Source organism: Drosophila grimshawi, unplaced genomic scaffold (assembly GCF_018153295.1).
Source record: "Drosophila grimshawi isolate 15287-2541.00 unplaced genomic scaffold, ASM1815329v1 contig_1377, whole genome shotgun sequence".
NCBI classification, from domain to species: domain Eukaryota; kingdom Metazoa; phylum Arthropoda; class Insecta; order Diptera; family Drosophilidae; genus Drosophila; species Drosophila grimshawi.
Genome location: NW_025062900.1, coordinates 15,228,268 through 15,246,107, shown reverse-complemented (window position 1 = coordinate 15,246,107; position 17,840 = coordinate 15,228,268). Strand labels below are relative to the sequence as shown.

The window sequence follows — 17,840 nt, the reverse complement described above, 5'->3', positions numbered from 1 at the left end:
GATGTACGGTTTTTAAGCGACATCGATATTTGAAGTGTCGATAATACAAATTATGTTAACAACATGTTGAGAACGTGTTAAGTTAACAGACAACAGAAATAACATTCTTCTTCTTCTGTTCAACTGAGAAAAAGCGCAATTGGAGGAAAGTCGAAAAGAAAAAGAAACAAACAATTATTGAACCAAAATGGAGGATATCAAATTAGTTCAACGATTTCTGAATGATATGCAGCATATCAAGGACTTTGAGCATTTTAAAAACGCAACTGGTCTCCCCAGCAAGCAAATCAACGCCATAGAAATTAACAAAGTGAAGAGACGACGTTTCAATCCGCTGGATGAAATGAATGAAATTGAGTTCCGTAAAAAATATCGCTACACAAAAGAGAATATGCGGCGTATTATTGAAATTGTGCGCGACGATCTGGAAGTTGACTACTTTGAGTCAATGAAAAGAAATCAAGTGCCCATCGACCTGCAAATTTTATCGGCCATTCGATTCTTCGGTGGCACGGAGGTAAATGTTATACACACGTACAAACACACACACACTTTTAAACCCTGTCTGTCTCGCTCTCTCTCTTTCTTTCTCTCTCTCTCTCTCTCTGACTGCCTGTCTGCATTCTGTTAGCATCCCCAACTGACGGCAATGGCGCATGGGGTCACACTGCACACACTGGCAAAGATAACACGTCGTGTTGCCTCCGTGCTGTCATCGAAGGCTTCCAGCTATATTCGAATGCCGACAACGCTCTCCGAAAAGGAACGCATGATGCGCTCCTTTCAGGCGCTATCGAATATGCCCCAAGTGATTGGGGCTCTCGTCCAAACCACTGTGCACTTACAGCTGGAAAGCTCGCGGGCGCAGGCTAACCGAAGCGCTTACAGTGGAACCGAATCTGAATCATCGGTGCCAACCGAGGAACTGTTGCATTTGCAGCTGGTTTCAGATGGCGAATTTAAGATCAGGGATCTGGACATACATCTCTCGGAGGAGCTTGATCTCAACAATGCGTCTGAGCTGTTTTCGCTATCACGAATTAAAGAACGTTTTGAACAGAATGAATTCCGTGGACGCATTTTATTGGGCAATGATTCGCTTTCTTGCTCCAACAGTCTCTTCACACCCGTGCAGCATCCAAAAACCAAGTCTGAAGAGCTTTATAATCATGCACATGCACTCACTTTTGCGCCGGCCATTAAATGTCTCAATATATGGATGCGTCGCTTTGGAATTCTCGACAGTGAACTTTTGGGCACATTTGGATCTGCAAAGCAAACAATTACCGCATTGGCTCTGCTTCATAATATGGCAATGGAGTGGAACGATCCAAGTATAGGTGAGACTATTCTATCCATATATCATTCATATCAAGTTTTGTTTATGTATTAATCTCCAGTCTCTGTTTTCAGATGCCGATAGCATTATCTCATTCTACAAGCCCAACTTTTTAAGTTATGCCCCTGGTATATCGCTGGTCGAAGAACAACGTAATAGAAAGTATTTTATTAAATCACATTTCGCCAGCAACTAAACATTATTAATCCATAAATGGAAAGAATATTAATTTGTATAAAACTTAATTTTACTCAATTAATTTTAAGCAAGTAATGTTAATTTAAATTATACTATTTAATATATGTGCAATCTACACTAACACTTTTATTATACATTTTGAATAATAATATAAATGTAATTTTGAAATATAGGATCCACACTTATACAAATTTTTACCCCTAATTGAGCCGTTGAAGAAGTTTGCCCTTTATTATGTCCACCAGTGTGCATCCTAATAGAACATATTCCTTGCCGCTGTTGTTGGTATTTCACTTCTGCATCAAAATAGCTCCAACTACAAAGAAGAAATTGTGCCCTCTTTTCAGTTAAAAATGAAACAATAAAATGCATAATTCTTAATATTTTGCAAAGCTCAAACACAGGTAACGGAAAAAGGCGGGGATTTGTTCTCGCTGTTAAGTTAACAGGGAATGTAAATGTTCATAATCTTCTTGGCGTTCATGCTGCGAACGAAGAACCACACTGTTAGTTCAGTAGTGAACTACACGTGTTGAGGTCGCAGGTTTTGTGTATTGTTTGTTTTGTTTGCTCTATCTACAATTGAAATTTACATCAAAATTAAGGCACTGTGTTTTTTCGTAATTATAAGTTTACAAGTTTAACAAACGGAACTTAAGCATCATCGTTTACAAATTTTACACAAGTGTATTTGGCTTATCAAATAAAGAAGTAGCGGTAAATAGATATTGTGAATCTGCATACAAATCGCCTTTGATTGAGTTTTTAAGGTATAAAAACAGTATTTCAAACTTTTGATAAGCTTCAACGTCGATTTTTTGACTAACCAATCGACTCACAAGCAACATAACGATTGCACTTGAAAATTGCAGCATACTATACAAATGAGTTATAAAACCTTTCTAAGGATATTATGTTTGTGACCTAAATTTAACTACCACCAATACGAATACAACACACACACACACACACAAACAGCTGATACCCACTTGCAAAAGTAGCACAAGCCGTAAAAAGTGAAGGTCACCGAACGAAGTCGGACGCGGTATGTAAATGAATATCTTTAAATTGAATTTCGTTGCTAAAGCATGTGCAACATATAAATGAAATAAAAACACGTGTTTACAATAAAGATGTGTACATTTGTAATTGATGAGATAAATATATGTGAATACATACAAATACCATTGCATTCAAATATGTATGTTTAATCGGTTAGTTATAGAAGAATCCTCGAAATCGAAGCTAAAAAGTTTCGAAACAAAAAACCAGTGATTCGAATATAAAATTGTAATTGTTTAACTAAGTGTTTTCTGTTTAATCGGCTAATAATGTTTACCAGCTGTTATGGTATTAGAATGTTCTCAAAATTAAGTTTCTCTTGCTGGCCAATTCTAACATTTCCAGTTAATCATAACACAACTGTATTGTTCTCTATTCTGTTTATTCAGCAGGTGTGACAACACATGTTGCATGCGCGAATCTATCTAGATATAAGTATAATATGTTCATGTATAACGCATCAGAGGTGTATGGAAGAGCTCCACCCGAAAAGCACCACAATAGCCAGCCTAACAACCTAATCAATAACAACATCAACAACAACACCAACAGCAGCAACAATCGCAATGAACATAATGTACGCTATTGCAGTGTTGACAATGCATTTAATTACTATAAGAGTGCAAGCGCCATCGCTCCGTCTTGGAATCTAAACAGTCCAAGTCGTGCATCCAATCCGAGTCCATCGAAAAATAAGGAGATCGTCGGCAGACAGATCGAGAGAGCCAGCTATTCAGTACCTGTATTGGATCCAGTGAAATACTCTGATGCCTACGCAAATTCCTATGCACCAGCCCGCAAAACAGCTGCTGCTGCTGCTGCCAACAACAATAGTTACATTTATCAGCATAGACAGAAAGCCGACTACTACAATGGTCCCGCCCAGCATAAAGTGCGACAATATGCACAAACCAATAATGCGCCTGCCACCCAGGAGCTAACGAAGTATCCTCAGCTTACCATTGAAAAGGATCAGCTCAAGCGGCAACTCAGAGTCCGGAATAAATGCGAATATTTGGATGAGGGCTCCACTTACTCGCATAACCGAAGATCGCCCGCGCTGGAGCAAACATGGAGTTCGATAACGTAATTGCTAAAAACAAAAAGAACAAAAACCCAAAAACAAATATCCCCATTGCGTTATACATTTTATAGTTGATTACACTAATTATAATTTCTATTTTAGAAAATGCTTACTTTCCCTTTTTATTTTTACATGTTTACGATACTTTTAATATTCATTTTACTATAAACACTCATACGAATTTTTAATTTTGTTTGTTTTGCTTTTGCATTCCATTCTAATCCATTTACATTCCACATTAATTCTAATTGTAGCCCTGAACGCCAAACAACGCGTTTCCATTCAACTGATCAGCACTACGAGCACTATTTCTCCTACTTTTACAATCGTGGAGCTGAGAAGCTGTCCAAAGCCCCGCAATCATCCAGCTACAAAACACAAATGAGCTTATTTCAAGAGACGCCCATTAAGCGATCGTCCAATAATGCCAATAATGGTCGTCGAGGCATATCCAATGATAATAATAATCAAAATGTAGAATATGATAGTTACTTATTGAAAGAAAATAATGCAATGCCTTTCGGCTATAATGATAGCGATTGGAATGATATACCCGTCAACGAGACAAATTTGGAAATAATCAATATTAAAGATGTTTATGACACAAAAGTAATCAATGATGATGATGATGGTGATGACAATGATGATCAATTCGATCCAACTATACAAACCCATCGTCGCTACGTCCAGCATGGTGATACTAACAATGACTTAAGCAAAAATGGAAAATCCGTCGTGAAAATCAATAATAATGTATCGAAGAAACTACGAAATGCCACCGAATCTCCCGCTCTGCCTCGCATGCCGTTGACGCCGAAGAGGATCCGAGGCGGACAAGCAATAACAACGACAACAACAACAACAACAACTGCCAAGAAGGTACTGCCCACTGTGCACCGTGTTCTCCTTTATAATAGTCAAAGTCCCCGTTTGGCACGTAAGCATCAGTCGACTAATATGCGCAACCAGGCTGTAAAAAACCCTCATCCAAAAGGTCATAGTGCAGGTGGAGTTCAATTAACTAAATATATTTTAGACGAACCAGATTTTAAAAGCAACGATTTCCGTGATGTCGATTTTGATAATGATGACGATTTAGATAACAGTAAGTGCCATCCATCTATCTGAAAAGTGCTCGATTCGCGCATATTGATTATTTTGCATTATCTTTGTCCGCAGTTTCCAATTTTGATGAGAGCGACACGGTGAGCATTAGCTCCGACACTGAAGATGGCTATCGGGCGCATGCGTATAAGATGACGCATTCGGGCGATCGTTTATTATCATCGCCGAAGGACTCCACATCCTTGCTACTGTCACAGTCATCAGATGAGGACTTAAGAAATCCGGAATCAGTCCTGGTGCCCAGTCTCTTTCCATACGTTCCACCCTATCTATCCTTCTCGTCCAACACCAAAAAGGGACCCAGTGTGCCGCCGGAGCTGCATCGAGTGCTAAAGTGGCGCGTGACAAACATAATGCCAAAAGTTGTGCGACTTATCTTGGCCAACAGCGGCATGCGAATGTTGAAGAGTATGTTGCCTACACTCAAGTCTCAATCAATAATAACGAAATTCACATTTGTTATAGAAACCAATGACTGGATGGGCGTCTGGGGCAAGCATTTAAAGTCGCCCTGTTTTAAGACAATTCGTTCGTATCAGAAGATCAATCACTTGCCCGGATCATTTCGTATCGGTCGCAAGGATTCATGCTGGAAGAATTTACAGCGACAAATGAAGAAGCACAGCAACCGAGAGTTTGGCTTCATGCCGCGCACATATGTTATACCCAACGATCTATGCGCTTTGCGCAAACGTTGGCCAAAGTATGCGCAACGCAATACAAAATGGATTATCAAGCCGCCAGCAAGTGCCCGTGGTGCTGGAATACGTGTGGTTAATCGTTGGGGCCAGATACCCAAACGTCGTCCCCTAATCGTGCAGAGGTGCGTACCTACAACTATAGCTACATTTAATAATTACAATTTATTTCAGATATATTGAAAGACCGCTGTTAATCAATGGCAGCAAATTCGATTTGCGGCTGTATGTACTGGTGACGTCTGTGAATCCATTGCGGGTGTTCATGTATCACAATGGACTAGCGCGGTTTGCATCGGGTAAGGTTTAATCTCAGCCATTTATTATGTCAACTTAACTCTTTATTACTTCGTAGTTAAATACAGCGCCAAGGCGGATACATTGAACGATCGCTGCATGCATTTGACCAACTATAGCATCAATAAGTTCTCGTCCAACTACTCCAAGAACGAGGATGTGAATGCATGCCATGGCCACAAGTGGACCATCAAATCGCTATGGACCTATTTGGCCAATCGTGGTGTGCGCACCGATGGCCTCTGGGAGGCTCTCAGAAGTCTAGTGTTGCGCACGATATTGGCCGGCGAGAATGGCATAAATAGCATGATTCGAGCGAATGTCGAGTCCAAATATAGTTGCTTTGAACTGTTTGGCTTTGATGTGATTTTGGACTCGGATCTGGTGCCCTGGCTACTGGAGGTCAATATATCGCCTAGCTTGCACTCCGAGTTGCCACTCGATGCACACGTTAAGGCACCTCTGGTTCAAGGTGTTCTCAACACTGCCTTGTATAATGTAAGCATTCACAATTGACGGACAAATACTTCTATAACCATCTATTCACACAGATACCCCCGAAACTGAGTCAGGAAAAGCAAAAGGAGCTTGCCGCCGAGCTGTCATTTCCAAGTGGCACACAACTGTGCTATGATAAGCGACTATACATCAACTATTTGTCGCGCGAGGAAAAAGTTAAGCACACCAACTTCACGCGCAAATCCATGGAAAGTCGTGAGGAGGTAAATGAATGCAACTATTTAATATTTATTCATTATGTTAAAGTCGCTTTATAAAATTGTTAGTACATCGATGCAATACTTCAAAAATTGACGCCTGATGATGTCCGTTGTTTGATAATCGCCGAGGATGAGTTGGCGCGTTGTGCACCACTTGAGCGGATCTTTCCCACTGATCAGACGCACAAGTATCTCAAATACAATGACACGCCTCGCTACTATAATCGCCTCTTGGATGCATGGGAGTCACGATACGCCAATAATCGCACAGAGGGCATTGCTCTACTGCGAGATTATTGTCAGAGCAAGTTTCACTTGCAAGTTCCTGCGCCGCCTGCCAAAAAGGTAAGTGTTAATTGATTAATAACAAAAACAAAAGAAATATCTGTACTCTTTATAGAGTGCTCACTACTCATGTACACCTTACACAAAAACGAAAACAAAACGATTGAGGCTTTTCTGAAATCGAAATCTGTTACCAGCTTATGATCAAAATAGTATAATAATAATCTCAATGTTGGCAATGTTGCATACCACCACCCCATTGATATTGTATTGTATTTTATTGTATTGGCAATGCCAATGCATATAATATTAATAATAATAAGTACAAAGATCAACAGAAAAACCATTTATTTACAAACAAAATATTTACGTTCTTAATCCCATTGAATTTGAGGGCTGTTGGCGAGCTATTCAATCATTTTATTGGCGCTGTCGTGCTCTTTATTGTCGTAAGTTCTATCTGTTGACCCCATAGATAAACTTCGTAGGCTCGCAAATGCAAAGTTGCTAACCACAAATGTATACATTTAGGTAGAATAATATTGTTATTACATATATATATATATATATATATATATATGTATATATTTAAATTGTATGTAGAGGCATTTAATCGAATATAAGTATAATATATTGAACATTTCTATTCCATTGTCGTATATTGTGCTTAAGTACTATATATATATATATTTATATATAACAACAGAAATTAGGTTTTACGTAAAATGCGTCAAAGCAAATTAAAAAAAGGTATAAAGTAAATTTGAGTTGTTCAAAATAAAAAAAATATATATTGTTTTCTTTTCTTTTGTTCATTTTTGTGCCTAGGTCAAAGTACTGATTAAAGTAAGAACGTAATTCCGTTGCAGCTGTTTCTCCAAAATATAATCATAAATTGTACAAGTATTTAATTGGCATTTAGTTGCTAACACTAATTTTTAAAACTATAACTTAAAGTTTAGTTACTCTTAATTGTCGTTATGTTTCTGCTAGTGTTTTTAAGTAGAGTTAGGTCCCGCGTTTAAATAATTGTACTTAACATTAATATAGTATCTGCAATCAATCAAGTTAGTTAGCTAGTAAGTGTTTTAACTAAATAAACTCGAAATTAAAAGCTGGCTAAGTCAAAAACTAAATAAGAAAAGTTGCCGTGCTTATGGGACAATATATAATAACTTTATTTCATGGTCGGAAACAAAATAATATATTTAATCTCTTTTTTCGAAAGACATTCTTACATAAAAATATATGTATGTCCATTCTGTTCTTAGCTGTTGCAGTTTTTTCTTAATGTACCATATAAATTATATTGACTATTAGGTTAAAACGATAAAAACAAAAAAGAACACCTTAGAATATCTAATCCACTTTAATCTAATTATATAAACAGACTTTGTGCTTAGAAATCTTTAGAACACCAAAGAAAAATGCATCTTAGTTTTTCTCTTTCACACTTTTTCAACAATAACAACAAACACGATTTCGTTTTGTTTCATTTAATTTAATTTTATTTAATAACTAGAATTTAATGATAATTTAGATCTTTCCATTCATTGCTGTTGTACATTCTTATTATTGTGTCACACAACAAAGTCAAATGTCAACCAATTTACAATCAATGTTTTGTAATTGTAAAATTGCAGGACTACTTCATCAAATTAATGAGATGGATATTAAAGTGATAAACGCTGCTATCGTATTTGTATTGGTCTCTTAGTGATTTAATAGATAATTTTCATTAATTTTAACTGCACGTGTATATATGTACATATACATACATATACATACATACATGCAAAACCAACAATCTAGTGATAAGCCAGTATTAAAATGTATTCCATAAGTATCAATAATTTATACATTTAATTTTTTTCTATTACAATTAGATTTAATGTGAGCGTATATCAAAATGTACAAGCACCATCATACTACATACATATACATACATATATGGATAGGGTATTTAGTTGAGTGTTGATGTACATACATCAGCGTATGTCCCGCTGTTATCTAAATTACATACATACATATGCATACAGGGTCACAAAACAATATACGTACTAATTACTAATCAAAATTGTTATTAAAGAAGCAAATCTGTGATTTGGTTGTGTTGAGAAGAAATTGATTTTTCACCTTGTAGCCCTTGTAGATGATAAGTAATGATTTTAAGCAGCCTTTTATTGCTGCACTCTTTACAGATTTGCCTCTCTAATCGCTTCTCCAATTTCTTTACGTAGTTAGCTGTTCTGATCTTAGTTTATTCATTATTTCAATACTTGAACGCTATATCACCACTCTCTGTTTTAAGTACCTGATATTGTAAGACTTAAAGGTCGTCTTAAAACATTGTGATGTTATTTTTAGTGGTTCCTTATTGTTTTTTTTTATATATACATAGTTTATTAACCCAACAATTATGGAATAAGCTTTTTTCTAGATGTAATTATTTATTTCAAATCCAACACCAAAAAAAATGTAAATTCTGTACATACTGACTGCAACAATAATTTGATAATGGAAAATCTGAATTTAGTTTTGAACGGGTTTTTTCCTTTTGTTTATTTGTTAGCATACAATTCTTTTAAAGGGAAGGCCAGAGCGTATTGTTCCATGATAGCTGTACTTAAATAAAAAAATGAGAATGTTGCAGTCGAGCATAACCGACTGTGGAGTACTCTGATACACCAGGAGGAGGCTGAGGGCAGATGAATTTATTTATATATGTAGCTTTTAACTTGTGGGAAATCTAAGGGGTAAATTCAATATTTGGAGACTATATCTTAAAAACTAGGTAAGATGAAACTGTGGAGGGTATTTCCGATTTTGGGACTGAAGTGATTGGGGTGACGGAGGTATTTAGGGAGGTATATGGCTATCCTTGAAGGAAAGCTTACCAGTAAGTCCCTTCAAAGATAGCCACATTAATTTCTACCCACTACATTTATTAAATCCTTCTTCTACTTTCGATATCAAAGTTTAACAAGTCAAAATTTGAGCAAGTTAGTTTGCTGTTAGCAAGAACGCTTTGATGTCTTATCTTAAAGCGATCAATTAAATAAAGAAATTTGAAAGTATTCTGATTTTCGTTATCAACAGGGGTCTAAATATACATAGATACACATAGAGTAATGAGTTAATTTGATATATAGAATGTTATACAGTTAACTCATAGTCTGGTTGCAACGACTAGCTTTACTTAACTTTTGTTGTTAATTAAGTGGCAGCAGAAGCAAGATATTTAAATGTATGATTGACTTGGCTGTTAGTGCTATTAGTGTTGAAATTTAAGAACAACCAATTAAACAATAAATCTTATGCAAATTGTATTGTTACATAATATATATGTATATTGTAAACCCAATAACTGAACATTCCACCAGTGTCACATGTTTCTAAAGTAGATACATAAGTATAACTAATGTTTACATCGATTGTACGATATCGTCTGTGTGTGTACTTAGCCTTTTGTTTTTGCCAACTTATCTATCAATTACATACATATATACTGCGTTTATAACTTCAAATCAGTATAAGCGTGAGTTCACATATATCAGGCATGCTCTCTATATTTTATTTAATTTACATTTCACATGTGTTGTTTGGTTGAGTCCATAATGATTATAAATACTTAGTCTACTTTAATATACACATAAATTTACCGTTAAAGCAAAGCTACTTAAAGTTTGACTCTTAAGTCGCTGTTATTTCTTAAAATAAAAAAAAAATATAAAGAAAGTATAATTGGAATACCAGCAACACATGTATTTATGCATTTGAGATCGATTTGGAAAATATTCATACAATTTATATGAATATTTATGATACGTTGTTATGTGAACATATCGCTATTATTGATTAACAATTTTTGAAATGACCAAATCTGCATTAGAATTTGTTTAAAAAAAAATTGAAATTGTGTTTGTAAACATAAAACAACATCCTTATGATTTCAAGGATACTACTATCATTATGTTTTAAGCAGATTTTTGCATTTGAAAAATTCAAAATTCAATTAAGGAACTTTCGTATAAACGGACTATATGTGTAAGGTAAAATTTGACAAATTTACATTGTATTTTCCAACCAATTTTGTTATGTTATGTTTTATCCGCTCTGTTTCCCATTCATTGTTCTCATCACGCATGTCCTACATATATATACTAATCGAACTTCTAAAATGTAGGACTTGAACGTTAGCGCTGAGGAAAACACCGCCCAGAAGTTACCGAGTGATTGCGACGAAGATACCAATGAATAACAGTAAATGTCAGTCATATAAACGCAATCAGAACGAAGATTTAAGTAAACAATTTATTGACTTGAATCAAAAATGTTATGGTAATTTGTGCAATTTACAATTGTCAATGATTGATTAACTTAACTAAATCAGATTATTTCTCTACTTATAGATTCACAAACTGTTCATCTTGTTATACAAAAGACTGATCATAATGGATCATTTATTAATTGTTGGCACACGAAAGTAACTTGTCGTCGGACAAATATGTCGGTCTATCAAATCATAAGGTCAAGTTTTAAGGCTCAAAGCGTATTCAATGTGTTCGAAAACTAATAAAATTTTATGTAATTGTTGACTAGGAACCAAATTTGAAAGTACGCCAATAAAATATATATTACAATATTATTTATGAGAAACAAAATCTAAATGTTAAAGCTTGTTAATGCTTGTTTTGTACACTTTTATTTTTCCGTGTTCACTTTTTGTATCAGCATCAAAATTTACTAAAATTTTGAATAATAACGGCCAGCGGTCTGTTGCAACGGCAGTTGAGTGTCGGTGTTAAAACTTCAGTGGGTGAATCTTCTCTTTTTCCTCTTAAAACAAAGTATATCGATACTTTTCGTAAGATGACATTGAGCCATTTTGAAAGGATCCACACTTAATGAATTCATCGACAAAATCTAGCTTGCTTCTATCACAGATTGCAAGTAAAGTGCTGATTGTGCATGCTTTATTGCCTACGTAAATTTTAAAGACACAAAAATGTTGAAAGACAAAGAATGAAATAGCACATATCGATACTTTCGTAACATAAAGCATCAGACATTTTTGACAGTTGACAAATCGAATAATTTTATTCGAAGTTCGCAATTCGAAGTCACGTTTCAGTCTTCTACTCAATTTTGAATTTGTGCTGTGACATTCTGGCAGGATACATTGTGTTGTACGCGTCTATTTAAAATACAGTAATGTATAATTTACCGGCAAATTCTGGCCATTCGCGCGGTCGTGGTCGCGGAAGTAAACGTAATGAGGAGATGAATCGAGGACTGACCCCTCAGTTGGTACGTAAATGATATTAAATGAAAACTCGTAGAGGTGTACATATGTATAAGCATAACTTATGCTTATTCCCGTTGCTTTTTCTTTTTACTACTAAGTATGTATACGTATTCAATTAAAATTTTACATTGCTTGCACGTGCTTTGCTGAACGCCATTCTAACTGTAGTTCGAATGTTCGATTGTATGTATGCTTGCATAGCAGAATGTGAGCGCATAAGGAAGATGAAATCAATGTGCGAAATACAGCGAATAGAATAATCATTGATTGGAAATAGGAAATTAATCTCATTAACATAAAATGTCTATGTGCATGTATGTGCATATGTAAATGCACACAAGAATGCATATATATGTATATACATAAAGATGGTTATGGCGACGAGTTCACTTCGCGCAGAAGGAAGGTATATGTTAAAAATCGAGTTAGGTTTTTTTTTAAGAATGCCCAATATATGTGATCGAATTGAAAACTCTCTAAATACCATATAATTTTCTATTTACTTTTATGTTTTTTTCCAATACAAATAAGTAATGAGAAAATTGATTTATGGCTATGTGATTTCCCAATACTTCTAATACCCACGCATAATATAAAATATATTTTAATTTAGGGGGGCCAATCTGGTCAGTCTCCGGTACCGCAGCAATCACGTCCCGTTGAGCCCGAGCCAAGTGGCAGCCAGGAGGGTGCCGATGGTAAGTCTATACAATTTTCAGATTCAGAACAAGACACGCAAAAAAAAATCGCCTTAAATCATTTTTAAAGTTCATGGTGAATTTTTCTGAAATTTAGAAAGACAAAGACTTTATATTTAATAAGGCGATTTACTGAAACCTGAACCCAGCTTTTAATATATTCTAGCCTTAGTGTCTGCCTTTAAATTTGTGTATTTTTTTTTGCTATCGAAATATCGATATTTGCGAACCGGTGGCAATTATCGATTAAATGAAGGAATCGGCAATATATATAGTGAACCTATATTTAAAATTTGAAGTTCGGAACGGCGGATACCGCCAATAAAATGTTTGTACACAGGAAAAATTTCATATTTTCTAACTTCTTTTGCCAAAAAAAAAGTATTTTATTATTGACTTTATAATATGAATTTAATAAGTGGACTTCTTAAGACCAACTAAAAAATTAACAAGATTCGGTCATTTAAATAATTGTGAAATTTTAAAAACGAAAATTATACATTCTGTTTACGGGCAATAAAGTTTTTCGACACAGGAAAAAATTCATTGACTGACTTAAGCGGCGGAGATGCTTCCTTTTGCCAGCTGCACACATTTGCATAAATCATTTTACTCTTTTTATACATTTTCAATGGGTTCAGGGTATGTGCAAATGATTAAACTCAATTGAAATATATTGTTAATTTAATGCAGGAGGAGCCGGCGATGCCCGAGGCTCGGTGCGTGGAAGACGTGTAATTACCGAAGTGGTTCCATCACGTCCGAGAGGAATGACGACGAAATTGGGTACTAGTGGCCGTAAGGTCATTGTGACGACGAATTATTTTAGACTGCTCAAGCGACAAAACTGGACACTTTACCAATATTGTGTCGATTTTTGTCCTGAGATTGATAACACGAGACTGCGTCGCGGCCTATTAAGTGAGCACCGAGCGCTTCTAGGTGGCTATATTTTTGATGGATCCGCTTTGTTCTGCACCACCAAGTTCGAGGAGAGGCCTGGCAGCTCATACGCCTTAGAGCTGCTGACAAAGAATCGAGCGGGCGAAAATATACACATTCGGATTAAACTGGTTGCGACCGTTGAAGCAGTGGACAATCAACAGTTTCAGGTCCTTAATTTGATATTACGACGGGCCATGGAGGGACTCAAGCTTCAACTTGTCTCTCGAAATTTGTTTGATCCAAAAGCAAAGGTAAAGTTTTATCATTGTTTATTTTATTTCTGTTTATAATACTATGTATATATCCAGATTGTCTTGGATAAATTCAATTTGGAATTGTGGCCAGGTTATCAGACCTCAATACGTGGACACGAGTCGGACATTCTCCTATGTGCTGATATCACTCATAAGGTGATGAGAAATGATACTTTGTATCATGTCTTATCTAAAGTCATACGGGAAAGCGATGACTTTCAGTCGGCATTCAAGCGGGAGGTGATCGGTAAGCTAATCTGTCCCCCCTGTTTGATATAGTAGAATTTAAGGTATGTAATATTTGAATCTGCTCTTTTAGGTAGCATTGTATTGACTGATTACAACAATCGCACTTATCGCATCGATGATGTTGATTTCGCAGTGTCTCCACTGTCGACATTCAATAGCAAGAACGGCGACATTTCCTTTGTGGAATATTATAAGAAGGTAATTATATATTTTGTATATTGAATATCCAATTAATTTTAAATATTTTTGTTAACTATTAAGCGATATAATATTGTAATTCGGGACATTAAACAACCGCTGCTCGTGTCCCGACCAACGGAGAAGAATATGCGTGGTGGCGAAAATCAACTTATTTTGTTGATTCCAGAATTGGCTCGCGCTACAGGATTAACAGATAATATGCGTGCTAACTTTCAGTAAGTTTTTAGTTTTGATTTGGCTTTCTCTGCTTTGTTTTGCTTAAGTGAATCGCTCTAGATTAATGAAAGCCATGAGCGAACATACCAGGTTGGCGCCTGATCGCCGCATTGATCGCTTGCGCGTTTTTCATCAGCGCCTGCAGAAATCGCCTGAGAGCATGGAGGTCCTAAAGTCGTGGGATATTAAACTTGACTCGGAATTGGTGGAGGTCACCGGTCGCGTTCTGCCACACGAGAAAATTGTTTTTGGCAATGAGATACGCTACGTATGCGATTCTCACACTGACTGGACGAACGAGTTCCGCAAGAACTCCATGTACAAGTGTGTGGACATAAAGCGCTGGTACGTGATAACACCACGGCGCAACGTACGCGAAGCCCAGGAGTTTGTCAAGCTTTGCATACGGGTAGCGAACGGCATGCGAATGCACATTGCCGAACCGAGATAGTATGTATAAAAAAAAAACCCTATTTAATATCACACTATGTTATTGACTCTAAAATGTAATTATTTTTGCAGCGATGAAATGCCAGATGAGCGCAATGGAAACTATTCCCAATCGATCGATAACGCAGTCTCTAAGGATCCCCAAATTATAATGCTGGTTTTGAGGTCACCAAATGAGGAAAAGTAAACGATTAAAAATATGTACATATATTTGGGGGACTCTTACTAACCATTTTTTGTTCTATTTTGCATTAACAGATATAGTTGTATCAAGAAACGAGCTTGTGTGGACCGTCCAGTGCCATCGCAAGTGGTGACACTGCGCACAATTGCGCCACGACCGGATCGGGCAAGTGGCCTAATGTCGATCGCAACTAAAGTTGTGATTCAGATGAACGCCAAAATAATGGGGGCACCATGGATTATTGAGCTACCGCTGCGTGGCCTAATGACTGTTGGATTTGATGTTTGCCACTCGTCCAAGGATAAAAACAAATCGTATGGCGCCCTTGTGGCTACAATGGACATGAAATTATCCACACGCTACTACTCGTCAGTCACAGAGCACTTGAAGGGCCAGGAGCTCTCAAATCAAATGTCAGTGAAAATGACATGTGCTCTGAAGGCATATCGAGAGCTTCATGGCACATTGCCCGAACGCATTCTATTCTTCCGCGATGGCGTTAGCGATGGCCAGCTCTTCCAGGTTGTGAATACTGAGATTAAGTTCCTCAAGGAGCATCTCGATCAAATCTACAAGTCCGCTGGCAAAGATGACGGATGTCGGATGGCATTTATTGTTGTCAGCAAGCGGATCAACACACGTTACTTTGTCAATAAGCGCAATCCCGAACCGGGAACTGTTGTCGACGACATCATCACATTGCCCGAGCGCTATGATTTCTTCCTCGTCTCCCAGTCCGTGCGACAGGGCACGGTTTCACCCACCAGCTACAATGTTATCCAAGACAACATGGGCTTGAACGTTGACAAACTCCAAATACTCTCCTACAAGATGACCCACATGTATTACAATTGGTCGGGCACCTGTCGCGTGCCAGCCGTGTGTCAATATGCCCACAAATTGGCGTTCCTTGTGGCCGAGAGCATACACCGAGCCCCTTCGGCTGGCCTCGAGAATCAACTTTACTTTCTATAAGTCCTTGCCTGAGTTGCAAAACATTTAAATTTAATGTACATTTAGAAGAATGTACGACTAACTAAATCAAAAATATTTGATTTCTATTCTAAGGCTGATGAAGATGGCTGACTCACAAACTGCATATTTCTACAAATGTTATTGCGTTTATGTTTATTAATTTGATTTGGTTTTTACTTTAAATGCAGAAGTGTTGCTTGTGTAATTTTCTTTTTTTAATTTTTAATTATTACGAAAATGGTCCAATAAAGTGAACGATTTTTAATCAAAACTATATACATGAACCAAATGTATTGTAAAGTTTTCATCAGCGTTTTCCTTTATTATTAAAAACTTTTAAGTGAAGCGCATTAGGTTTCGACCTTCACAACTGTCGTCTTTTCGGACACGTACAGACCGTCCAAGAATTTACGGATATCCTTGTTCTTGACGGTGGTTGACTGTTGGATGAGCGCCGCTGATCCGGAAACAGCCTCGATATCATTGCCCTCAACGATGAGCTCGTCCTTCTGGGCGGTGGAGTTGACCACGGTCACGCCGGGTGCCATCTCCACGCGACGAATATACTTCTCGCCCAAAAAGTTGCGGATCTCAATCACGCTATTCTTCTCGGACGTAACGCAATTGATGGGGAAATGAGCGTACACAGCACGCATTTTGTACTGGAAACCGAATGTGACACCTGTGAATATCCAAGGATTATAAGTCAATGTTGTTGTTATTGTAATTTATGTTATATTGCTTGCTTACCCTTGATCATGTTCTCAATGTGACTGCAAACGGTGCGCACGGCGGCGAGCTCCTTCTTGGTGCCGAACCATTTCTCGACTTTGAGGGTGCGCTTGTCGGACATGTACATGTCCAGGGCGAGATGCTTGAAGCTGCGCTTGAGGACGCCTCGGGTGCCGGTGATCGTGACCACGCGCGCCTTCACCGACGCCTTGATATCCTTGGGGATCTTGACACACTGATTCGAGTTGATCGTTCGCATTTTGACGACACTGCAACAAAATCATCGTAAACAAACACTTCAAATTAATAATTATGCCAAAATTCATTATTAAATCCATAGATTTCACAATCTCAACAGTTGGATTTGACTTGCATTTTGTTTCTAAGCTAATTTCACATTTTGCACCTAGCAGAAGAATAAACAAAAATTACTTCAATGGATATGTTTTCGTTTCGTGTTTTTAAATTGGTATATGGGCCATTTGTTGAGGCAGAGAGTGCGAAATAATAACATTTGTAACACATTCATTGTCATGTCATGAATGTAACACACTTAGCGGTCGATAAAACACATCCATTGAGTTGATGTTTTAAAATTATTTTTGTATACAAATTGCTTAGAAACTTACACACTGCAGACCGACCGGAAAGAGGCTGAAAAAAGAAAGGAATTATTTGACGTTTATGCTGATGTTGCCACCCAGGCAAATTAATTTGGGATTTTTCTTCGGCAATTTTTTTGGGCTGCCAACCTGCGAGAAACTACTTTACCTATCGAATTTAAATATCGCTACTGAAAATTTCCTGATTGGTAACTGCAA

The 17,840-nt window shown here is 37.0% G+C and overlaps 4 protein-coding genes across 9 annotated transcripts; 3 read left to right on the top strand and 1 right to left on the bottom strand.

Moving 5' to 3' along the window:
- Positions 1–157: 157 nt before the first annotated feature.
- On the top strand, positions 158–1,719 carry LOC6561582 (putative nuclease HARBI1). Of its 2 annotated transcripts, none has more exons than XM_032736268.2 (3): positions 158–517; positions 632–1,340; positions 1,401–1,482. In XM_032736268.2, exons 1-3 carry the CDS (start codon positions 188–190, stop codon positions 1,421–1,423), a joined length of 1,062 nt encoding a protein of 353 aa, XP_032592159.1. In that variant the 5' UTR covers positions 158–187; the 3' UTR covers positions 1,424–1,482. The 2 variants fall into 2 exon arrangements, with proteins under 2 accessions (XP_032592159.1, XP_001988080.1); XM_001988044.2 differs by having other exon boundaries at positions 160–517; positions 1,414–1,719.
- Positions 1,720–2,110: 391 nt separating this feature from the next.
- LOC6561583 (tubulin polyglutamylase TTLL4) lies at positions 2,111–11,464 on the top strand. Of its 5 annotated transcripts, XM_032736267.2 has the most exons (12): positions 2,113–2,582; positions 2,992–3,685; positions 3,938–4,620; positions 4,678–4,788; positions 4,863–5,216; positions 5,274–5,631; positions 5,681–5,805; positions 5,862–6,301; positions 6,355–6,525; positions 6,589–6,867; positions 10,994–11,148; positions 11,220–11,464. In XM_032736267.2, the coding sequence occupies exons 2-11, from the start codon at positions 3,042–3,044 to the stop codon at positions 11,066–11,068; spliced, it is 3,240 nt and encodes a 1,079-aa protein (XP_032592158.1). In that variant the 5' UTR covers positions 2,113–2,582; positions 2,992–3,041; the 3' UTR covers positions 11,069–11,148; positions 11,220–11,464. The 5 variants fall into 5 exon arrangements, with proteins under 5 accessions (XP_032592157.1, XP_001988081.2, XP_032592158.1 ...); XM_032736265.2 differs by having other exon boundaries at positions 3,938–4,788; XM_032736266.2 differs by lacking the exons at positions 10,994–11,148; positions 11,220–11,464 and adding an exon at positions 8,451–8,508 and having other exon boundaries at positions 2,111–2,582; positions 3,938–4,788.
- Positions 11,465–11,926: 462 nt separating this feature from the next.
- On the top strand, positions 11,927–16,571 carry LOC6562729 (protein aubergine). The gene is made up of 9 exons (XM_001988046.2): positions 11,927–12,117; positions 12,729–12,813; positions 13,507–14,009; positions 14,067–14,259; positions 14,332–14,459; positions 14,523–14,677; positions 14,739–15,128; positions 15,201–15,311; positions 15,387–16,571. The coding sequence occupies exons 1-9, from the start codon at positions 12,022–12,024 to the stop codon at positions 16,285–16,287; spliced, it is 2,562 nt and encodes an 853-aa protein (XP_001988082.1). The 5' UTR covers positions 11,927–12,021; the 3' UTR covers positions 16,288–16,571.
- Positions 16,572–16,583: 12 nt separating this feature from the next.
- On the bottom strand, positions 16,584–17,687 carry LOC6562346 (60S ribosomal protein L9). Its single transcript, XM_001988047.3, has 3 exons — positions 17,649–17,687; positions 17,038–17,288; positions 16,584–16,969 (listed from the first exon to the last, which is right to left on the bottom strand). The coding sequence occupies exons 2-3, from the start codon at positions 17,276–17,278 to the stop codon at positions 16,638–16,640; spliced, it is 573 nt and encodes a 190-aa protein (XP_001988083.1). The 5' UTR covers positions 17,279–17,288; positions 17,649–17,687; the 3' UTR covers positions 16,584–16,637.
- Positions 17,688–17,840: the final 153 nt, after the last annotated feature.

Bases quoted from the DNA above. Each gene is read 5' to 3' on its own strand.
- LOC6561582 (XM_001988044.2), top strand. From the start codon at position 188: ATGGAGGATATCAAATTAGTTCAACGATTTCTGAATGATATGCAGCAT. The intron at 518-631 runs GTAAATGTTATA...GCATTCTGTTAG, and splicing joins GATTCTTCGGTGGCACGGAG to CATCCCCAACTGACGGCAAT. The intron at 1,341-1,413 runs GTGAGACTATTC...CTCTGTTTTCAG, and splicing joins GTGGAACGATCCAAGTATAG to ATGCCGATAGCATTATCTCA.
- LOC6561583 (XM_032736265.2), top strand. From the start codon at position 3,042: ATGTTCATGTATAACGCATCAGAGGTGTATGGAAGAGCTCCACCCGAA. The intron at 5,632-5,680 runs GTGCGTACCTAC...AATTTATTTCAG, and splicing joins CGTCCCCTAATCGTGCAGAG to ATATATTGAAAGACCGCTGT. The intron at 6,526-6,588 runs GTAAATGAATGC...TAAAATTGTTAG, and splicing joins CCATGGAAAGTCGTGAGGAG to TACATCGATGCAATACTTCA.
- LOC6562729 (XM_001988046.2), top strand. From the start codon at position 12,022: ATGTATAATTTACCGGCAAATTCTGGCCATTCGCGCGGTCGTGGTCGC. The intron at 14,010-14,066 runs GTAAAGTTTTAT...GTATATATCCAG, and splicing joins TGTTTGATCCAAAAGCAAAG to ATTGTCTTGGATAAATTCAA. The intron at 15,312-15,386 runs GTAAACGATTAA...TTGCATTAACAG, and splicing joins AGGTCACCAAATGAGGAAAA to ATATAGTTGTATCAAGAAAC.
- LOC6562346 (XM_001988047.3), bottom strand. From the start codon at position 17,278: ATGCGAACGATCAACTCGAATCAGTGTGTCAAGATCCCCAAGGATATC. The intron at 16,970-17,037 runs GTAAGCAAGCAA...GGATATTCACAG, and splicing joins CATTGAGAACATGATCAAGG to GTGTCACATTCGGTTTCCAG.